Source organism: Cupressus sempervirens, chromosome 3, assembly GCF_028749045.1.
Source record: "Cupressus sempervirens isolate cs-2001-9-10 chromosome 3, ASM2874904v1, whole genome shotgun sequence".
NCBI classification, from domain to species: domain Eukaryota; kingdom Viridiplantae; phylum Streptophyta; class Pinopsida; order Cupressales; family Cupressaceae; genus Cupressus; species Cupressus sempervirens.
This window is the reverse complement of record NC_143120.1, coordinates 44,808,483-44,818,041: the sequence shown is the minus strand read 5'-3', so window position 1 is coordinate 44,818,041 and position 9,559 is coordinate 44,808,483. Positions and strand designations below refer to the sequence as shown.

The window sequence follows — 9,559 nt, the reverse complement described above, 5'->3', positions numbered from 1 at the left end:
GTTAATATGTACCACTTGAATAATTAAACAATAAACACTTCATTGTTATGCTTATCCTATTGTTGCTCGGTCTATACTATAAAACTATCATAAACATAACTTGCATTACATAATGAAAATATTATCAAATGTAAACACATAAAGCATTCATCACACTTTTGACACTAGGATTTTACTTGAAAACCCAATTTGGGAAAAACCACCAGCAATATGTCACACTTTTTTACTCTTTTGAAGTGAACTATGTTAGAAGCTAACCCTATTTAAGGTTACAAAATACATTGTTAAATGTGACCTGATTAGAGGATTTATTTACCCTGTTAAGAGTGGCCTTGTAAGAGACTTTGATCATTCCATTTAGAATGTCACCTAGTTAAAGGATTTACACAGACTATTAAGTCTTCAAATGATTGTTAGGTCAACCTTTGTTAAAAGGATTTCAATACAAACTGTTTATAAAGACTGGAAAGAAAACAATAGGTTTTGATCTGTGTAATTACAACTCACTTTTGTAGGTTCAAATCTTTGTTTAGTCCTTATGTTGGTTTCTTGATAAGCCTTCCGTTGACATCTCTGATCTTGATTTGCTTGGACACCCTTCAAGCAATCAAGGCACTCTTCTCATCAACACTTAAGCCTTTTGCTATAATGTACTTATTAATAACAACATTATATCTACAAGATTTCTCTGTTAGCTTCGCATTCACTCACACTCGTGTGTTTTTGATGAACCTTTCTTTGTATGTCTCTCTTCACACACAAGCTTCACACACACACACACACACACACACACACACACACACACACACACACACACACACACACACACACACTTGCTCACACATTTGCTCACTTGCATGCACTGATTTTTCATCTTTGTATCTCTTTAAATAGGTAATTTGTGCTTTACCATTTTCTACATCCACTATAGATCTTAGGGTTTATGATTAGATTCAACTTGATTCAGTGTATCTGTCCATCTTCTTGATCTTCTTCTAGAAGTCTTCTAGAAACTTCTCTAGAATTTGTCTATTGGGTCTTTACCTAATTTGCTCCTTGAATTCAATGATACAACTCATCAATCTTATCTTCAACGCAATTTATATCTCCCAAGAAATCAACTGAGTCGGCTTGATCTCACTATTTCCTTGAATTCATTCTTATACTGCCACTCGACAATCTCTAAATTTTGGCACTTGGTCATCATTGAAATACTCAATCATTGTAAAGCTTTCTGACTTAGCATCAACTATCTTGCTCAATCAATGTTAATGCTCAGTGAACACTAGATTTTCTCGGCACTTACCATAGCTTGGTCGATAGTAGCATTACTCGACACTAACTATATTTTATACTTTTGCTCAACTTTACTTAGGTTTCTTGACATAAACAATCACTTTATTTTATCAAAGTCTATCTAATTAAATATTCATTGTAGCTTCCTTTTCATAACTCAACCTTTCCTTTAGGTGCTATTGTTATGAGCAACTTCTCAAATCCTCTTCATCAATCAAATATATATGACATTTATATTAGGTAGAAATATGTCTCATCAATAGATTTGACATCAATGACAAAACAACAATTGTTCCAATTGTAAGTTTCCAACATTTTCTTGCAGTCAAATGACTCGTTGGTGGACTATCTATAACCATTTGATTGATGCATGTGGCATTAGTTGGCCTTGTCTACGGTCATTTGTGTATTAGTATATTACTTTCATGAGAACATTGATAAATACTTTCATATATAACTTTTTTTGATATTTTGAGCATATGATTTATCTTAATATCAACTTAACTCCATTGCTTTGTGGTGATAGGTTACATTTATCTTTATCACTCTATCTCAATTTACTCCATGAGAGTTTTATTATAGTTTTAACATTTCAAAAGGTTTACTAACTTGAATATAAGATATAATTGTCCTTGTGGTATAGCTGTCTTGTTTCTCGTTTCTACTTTTCAGATGATCCATCAAGGCATGTACAACACATCATTATTTTTAGAAATCTGGATCCACTTACAGATGGAGACATATTTCTTCTTGAATGCATTCAAAGGACCTATCCACTTCTCTTGGATCTACAAATATGAATAACAAAATACCTCTTGCACACTTGAAGGCATTTCAACTTCTTCCTTATATTGCAGATCAAGTTGAGGTTTATTGAATTAGGTTTGATACCCCTTGTTGTAATCTCCCAAGTAAATATTAAAAGTTGGGGGGTGTTAGAATCATTAATATTTCCTTGGTCATATTTATTTATTAATTAGGATAAACCAAGGTAGCCCTTATGTGTGTTTTTGATTTTGTCCTCTAGTACAAGTGTGAGGATGTGTCACTTCTTTGTTCTCTTTTCCCTATGTGAGGACATGTCATTTCCATAATCCCTTCATTAAGGAAAATAGTTTAGGACATGTCATTTCCATAATCCCTTCATTAAGGAAAATAGTTTATTCCTCCTTAAGAGATTTATGACACTTGGTACACACACACACTTATGAATGTGATATTTTTTTTCACTTAAGAGTTACTAAATAACTCATTTTCTCATCCACATATAAGAGATGCTCTTATGTCATTCTGTAGTTCTTATAATGAGCTTGTGGCTCCATGTCTCTCCCTTTTTCTCTCTCTTTCATTAATTAGGAATTTCCCTCATTCATATAATTCACATGGGGTTTTTTATTGTTGTTTCCCCTTCAAAAATATCTTGTCTCCTTGTGTTGATCTTTGCAATCACTTTCAGGATTATGGATTTGATGGTAACTATTTTCTTTACAAACTCTTTTGGATTCTTTCCTTTGTAGTTTTTCATTCAAATATTGTTTACAACTATGCTCAATTTTTCACTCATTCTCCATTGTTGAATCCATATTTGAAGCTTGAAGCAACATCATTGAGAAGACATTTGATCCTTGGACCAAATCTACCCAACAAATAAAGTTGTTTGATTGCAAGGTTTTCACTTTTGTTTGTTTTAAACTGTTTTTGTAGGTCTTATCATATATGTTGTTATCAAATTAGCTTTGTGAATGTTTAGCTTTGCTTCATGTTCTTTGCACACTAGTTTTCATAGCATACAATCATATCCTATTAATAATTTCACATGAACAACCTAAAGTATTTATGGAGGTGGGAACTTCTTTCCCTAGTTATTTGTAAATACAATTTTAGGTGTGTTGTAGGTTTAGTGAATTTTGTCATGTTAAGCTCTTGGCTCTTTCTCGGTTCCCCTCCACCCTTCCGTAGGAATCTCCTTATTTTTGGTTACTCCTTGACTCTATGGCCAAATAGAAAAGGCACTAATATTTATTTAAATATTTTGGGTTTATCTTATCCTTCTAGTCCTTCTTCCTAATCAAACCCTGTTGTTACCCCAAATTTTGAATTTTTCAGTCCCCTTAATATTTAAACCTGAATTTAAAACCCTCCATTTGGTTCAATTCTTTATTGTAGGTATATTTCTCTCCTTCTATACACCTGGTTGGCCTGATATGCTAAGCATTCATTCTCAAATTTCATCTAGTTGAAAGTTTATGAAATTCCTAACTTTATCGACTACATTAACCCCTGACTATCAAAAAGTTGGATAGATTCTCAAACTACCTTAGCTCCATAATATTTTAGAGCTCCATTCTAACCCTCGATCATTGATAATACAATGTTTGTCATAATAGCTCCAAAATAGTCAATAAGTTGAGGTAGTAATCAAAATGGGATTCGTTGATCAAGTAATGAATTTTTACCACTCACCAACTGTCCAATTATATTATGTGGCACATTCTTCAAGGCATAATGTTTTTAAATACTAGGAAAGTACAACGGTTAAATGTCAAGTGTAATGAAGTAAATTTACTAAGGTAAAATAAAAGGTTATTATTATTTTTTGCTGAAATTAAATGAGCTTAAAGGTCTTACTACAATAAAAGGTGGTGGCATTATTTAGCTCGGTTGTTTCCTTAATGATAGAAAAATGGTCTCTTAAAATGAAGATTCTTGAAAATAATGAGATGTGGAATGAAGAACCAATGCCCATCATATAAACCAACCTAGATTGGCATTAAGTAGAACAAATTGGCATCATCTCTCAACTACGCTCAATTGCATAGGAGGAGAAAACCAGTTGTACTAAATATCATAGGGTAACCTTTATCCTAAAGAAGAAGAAGAAGAAGAGTATGTCAAACTCAACAATATTTTGTTGGAAATATAAATTGACTTGGATAGAGGCCTACACGTAGCACAATTTAATTCCCATGTTCTGATGTGCGTAGAATCTTTGTAATTAGCAATGCCAGAATTGCTGAACTACTTCAGTTCAGCACAGGGTGCAAATATTGGTGTTTACAAATTCACTTGCGAAGAATAACAAGTTATTTCTAAGTCTTGTCATGTTTGTGTCACCCTAGTGTCTAAACCCTGATTTGGTCAAGTTTCAGGGCATTGTTTGTAAGGGAAGAACCTTGGTTTAAGGTTGAATATCTTAGTGTCCAAAAAAGTCTGACATATAGGAGTCTTGGAGTCTGCAATTCCATTGTTGAATTCATTTTGGTTCCGAAGTGTCAGAAGGGAAGGGATTGTGGTAATGGAGGAGATGTTGAGGAACATTGTGTGAAGAATTATTCAACAGGACTGTTCAAATGAACTAGAAGGTTAATATGGCCTCAGAGTGTGGCCTGTTCATAGTGTGTGTGTCTATTTTTCCTCTCCATCAGAGTTTCGCCTGATTGTTCTTATTTGCATGTGGACTAATTTAAAAATGAAATTTGTTTCAGATTTTAAGTCAAATCCTTAATTAATTTACATATGTGGTTTGTTTGGATTTTTCCTTTTCATCAACCTAATTCTGCTACAAAGGAGATGTACATGCTTTAACCCCATGAGATTTGAATATGCAACCTCTATTTGAAGTGTAAAAGTTCTCCACGCCAACTCAGATTGGACAACAGTTACAACAGTTTGAACAGCCAAAGTAGGCTATAGATGCAGATTCCAAAAGTCTACTACAATGAATATAGATGGGAAGGCATGTTCTCTCTTGCAAGATAGAAAAGCATCTATTGTCAGAACATAATATAATCTAAATAATATATCATGAAATGCCTTCTTCCAACATGTTTTCCATGCTGTCACTGTACGTATAATTCCTATAGCCATTTCAAGCGGCTACATAAAACCTACACATGGTTGGAACCTTGTGAACACAGCCCTACACAAGAGCCTATTAAATGAAATTTTGAAACTTTTCCCTATATGGTAAAAGATGTTATGCCCAACTCTGGGATAACAGAAACAGTTGAAAAGATTAGGAAGTCTCTTAGTAAATGGTAGCGAAATCTATCATTCCAAATAGTAAGAATTCCTTTCTGATTATGGAGAAAGAGTTGGAATAGCTGCAGAAGAAAGTGGAGTGCGTGAGGCTCCACAAAACTGCCTTTTTTGAGGTTCTTGATGAAGATTGCAGAAAAATAATAGTGGTTGTCTCTTTTGGACTGATGCCTCGTCATCTCCTCCTCCATCTTTGAGAGACTGACAGAGGACTGTGACTGCAGAGCTGAAATTGGTATTCATACAGATATTAGGATTATCGCGGCTGTCGAAGACTTAATTCTGTTGCTTTCATCTTCTCGGCATTCATCCAGTAAGTGCATGCAGAGTTTGAATTAGTTCTAAACTTCTATCAATTTATATTTGGTCAGTTTGGTGCGTGGCTTCTGGCCTGCTTGTAAACTTATTTCTCTGCCAGTACTGTTGGCACGTGGACTGTTTTTGGAAGTATAAATGGAGTTATTAGCCGACTGGTATTTCCTCTGCATTACAATCTATGGTTCAGATTTTTGTATGATATATAGGGTCCAAATCTTTAATGGGCTATTTGTCCCAATTATGTACTACTCCGAAATTTAACTGTAAAAGGAACACACTCACAACACCTCGCATAGTCCTGTATTTTACTCAAACTCCATTTGTTGTACTAAATACCGCACAGGAACACTCTTATTAGTAATAAACATAACTCTTTTATGCTGGTTTCATAAACTGATATAACATACAAGTTATCATTCTACCGAATTCCTTACGAGCGACATATGCCACATTAGTAGTTCCATGTTATTGCTCAAACTGTCTTGGCAGCAACATAGACTAAATCTCTAAACAGTGCACTTCATCCGAAATTCAAAATAAATCTGCCTGAAAGGTTTGACAACAGACTTTATATGGATGTAATCCAAATTGATGTTCATGGCGTGAAATCACCAGTAGTCTCCACAAGAACATTGCCCGTCTTTGAAATGGTGGTAACGGCTAACATCTCTAACAATAATTTCTCGTGCAACAATCTTAGAGATAAACTTGGTTGCAGAGTGGCAATCCCCACACACCCTAAGGTTTTTAATAATTCGAATAGTTGTTCCGGGGAATGTGTTCAATATACCGAATGTAATCGCGAGTCTCTCACTATGGCAATAAAGAACTCGTTCCTTCTCCTCCTCCTTCACATCATTCAGCACAAAACTTGTATTGGGAAAATATCCCGCCATTTTCATCTTGCTAGTCAATCTCTCCAACTCTGCATAGATTTCCTCTGTCTGTGGATGTGATTTGTCACCAACAAAAAAACTATGGACCTGATTACTGAGCTCGATCCAGCTGCATCCAGGCGTCTTTTTTATACCCCTGTCTTTCATCATTCTCCGAACTTTTTCAATGTCATCCCACCTGCCAGCTACAGCATAGATGTTTGAGAGAAGCACATAAGGTGAAGGATTGTCAGGATCCATCTGAAAAATTTGGTCCGCTACATGTTCTCCTAATTCAATGTTGTTGTGAATTCTACAAGCACCAAGCAAACTACTCCACACAGAAGCACTGGGTTTTATGGGCATGCTGTTGATAAAATCATGTGCTTCATCCAGACGCCCAGCTCGGCCAAGAAGGTCAACCATGCAGCTATAATGGTCCATTGTAGGTGTGACATGATAATTTTCACTCATGCAATTGAAGACTTCAAAGCCCTCATCTATCAGACCTGCACGACTACAAGCAATCAAAACACAAAGTAAGGTGATACGATCTGGGCTCATGCCAGAGTCTCTCATTTGTTTGAATAGTTTGAGGGTTTCCTTCGCCAAGCCATGCATAGCATATCCTGTAATCATTGTTGTCCAGGAAACAGCATCCCTCTGACTTGTTTTGTCAAATAAAACCCGGGCTTTATCAATGCTCCCACATTTAGCATACATATCTATTAGAGAATTCACAACAATGACATCGAACTGCAATCCTGTCCTAAGTATTACTTCATGAATCTCCATACCTTTTCTTAGAGCACCATTATTGGCACACACTGGGAGGATACTGGCAAAGGTCTTTGAGTCTGGTGCCACACCAGCCAACTGCATTTGTTGAAAAAGATCCAGGGCCTGCTCACCATGCCCATTCTGTACAAATCCTGCAATCATAGCATTCCACGAGACTACATTTTTTTGGGGCATTTCCTTGAAAAGCATCAGAGCCTCATCCACAAGCCCATTCTTTGTGTATCCTGCAATCATAGAATTCCATGAGACCACATCTTGCTGTGGCATTTCCCTGAAGAGCTTCAAGGCTTCATCAACAAACCCATTCTGTGCATAGCCCGCAATCATCCCATTCCACGAAACAATATCTCTTTCAGGCATTTCTTCAAAGTGCTTCAGGGCTTCGTCAAGCATCCCATTCTGTCCATATCCTACAATCATCACATTCCATGAGACCACATCCTTCTGAGGCATTTCCTTAAAAAGTTTCACTGCCTCATCCATAAGTCCATTCTGTGCATATCCTACGATCATAGCGTTCCATGTGACCACGTTTCTCTGAGGCATCACCTGAAACAATTTCTGAGCCTCGGCAACCTGTCCATTCCGTGCATATCCTGCAATCAGTGCAGTCCATGCAACCACACCAGGCTTGGACATCTTGTCAAACACATGGCGCGCAGTTTCTATGCTTCCACACTTGGCATACATGTCTACGAGGGCATTCGCCACAACTAGATCAGAACCGTACCCACATTTTACTATTTCTTCATGAATTTCCACACCCCGTTTCAAGAACCCCAAGTCCCCACATGCCGGAAGAACACTAGCGAATGTATACTGATTCGGTTGAAATCCTTCTCTTTGCATCCGGTTAAACAAAGCCAATGCGTCCCCAGGAGATTTAACATGCTTTGAATATGCAGCAATCATCACTGTCCAGGAGATGAGATTTCGTTGAGGCATTTTGTCAAACAGTTCGCGTGCTTTCTCTAAGCTACCACATTTAGCATACATGTCTACAAGGGCGTTCCCCACAGAGACATGAGACTGAAAGCCACATCTGATTATTTGCTCATGAATATCCATACCCTTCTCCAAAGATGCCAGGTTGCCACATGCCGAAACAATGCTGGAAAAGGTGAAAGGATTGGGTTGAATACCTGCTGTTTGCATTCGATAAAACAGTGCCAATGCCTCCTCGGCAGGACCCTGTTTTGAATAAGCTGCAATGATGACAGTCCATGAACAGACATCTCTGTCAGGCATATTGTCAAACACTCTGCGAGCATCCTCCACAGTTCCACATTTTACATACATATTGAGAAGCGTGTTCTCCAAACGTCTGTCAGCTATGAATCCGGTTTCGTTCACGTGGGCATGGATTAGTTTGGCCTCTGGCAAGGCTTTCGTCGTAGTGCAGGTCTGCAAGAGAGAAACATATTCAGAAGAAAGATGCATGGGTTTGTCTGCAGCGTTTAGAAACTTGTCTACGGTTTCCTTCAAGGAGCCATGTTCATACAGAGTTGTGAGAAAACGTGAAGAGTAAGCATTTACATATTGTGAATTTTTTGTGCGAATTGAAAATACTGAACCATCCGAACGTAGTCTGATCATCTGCTTCTGCTTCGGTAAAAGATAAAACACTTTCATTCATTACACAGATTATCATGGTTGCAGATAATCCAGAAGGCCCACGCACTAGAGATTTTTGGAGATACATTTGAAACAAAGCTGCAGAACATTCATTATCTGGACGGCACCGGCTACGGTGCAACTTAGCCGCAACTTATTTGCACCGTGGAATGCCGTGCCCAGTCCTGCCCGTGCCCGGCGATGGGAACCGTGATGTGATGTGGTCCGTGCCGGCAATGGAAACTAAAACCGTAATGTGATGTGGCTATAAGCTTATAATATTTAATGAGTTGAGTAGTATAAATCCCTGTGCGTTTCAAACGAACGATTTATTTATAAAAAAAATTCTATTTATAAAATAGACTGTTATAATTTTTCCATAATAACAATATAAAATAGTCATAAGTATTACAAAATGAAATAAATAATTAAAACTAAACAAAATTAATACTTTTACATTAATAATAACACTAATGATTCAAAATATAAAATATAATATAAGTTTTTTATTAAAATTTATGAACTATCATAGTTGAAGTATAAATAGAAAAATTGAAGAAACAAACTTACCTAAAAATGTTTTTATGTGTTTGCACAACAAATTTATCAAAGTTTGA

The 9,559-nt window shown here is 36.6% G+C and overlaps 1 protein-coding gene across 3 annotated transcripts; it reads right to left on the bottom strand.

The window, feature by feature from the left end:
* Positions 1-5,037: 5,037 nt before the first annotated feature.
* On the bottom strand, positions 5,038-9,174 carry LOC149564719 (pentatricopeptide repeat-containing protein At3g12770-like). Of its 3 annotated transcripts, none has more exons than XM_089818268.1 (2): positions 7,325-9,174; positions 5,038-7,036 (listed from the first exon to the last, which is right to left on the bottom strand). In XM_089818268.1, exons 1-2 carry the CDS (start codon positions 8,958-8,960, stop codon positions 6,261-6,263), a joined length of 2,412 nt encoding a protein of 803 aa, XP_089674394.1. In that variant the 5' UTR covers positions 8,961-9,174; the 3' UTR covers positions 5,038-6,260. The 3 variants fall into 3 exon arrangements, with proteins under 3 accessions (XP_089674394.1, XP_089674393.1, XP_089674392.1); XM_089818267.1 differs by having other exon boundaries at positions 5,038-8,732; positions 8,865-9,174; XM_089818266.1 differs by having other exon boundaries at positions 5,038-9,174.
* Between the last annotated feature and the right edge of the window lie 385 nt (positions 9,175-9,559).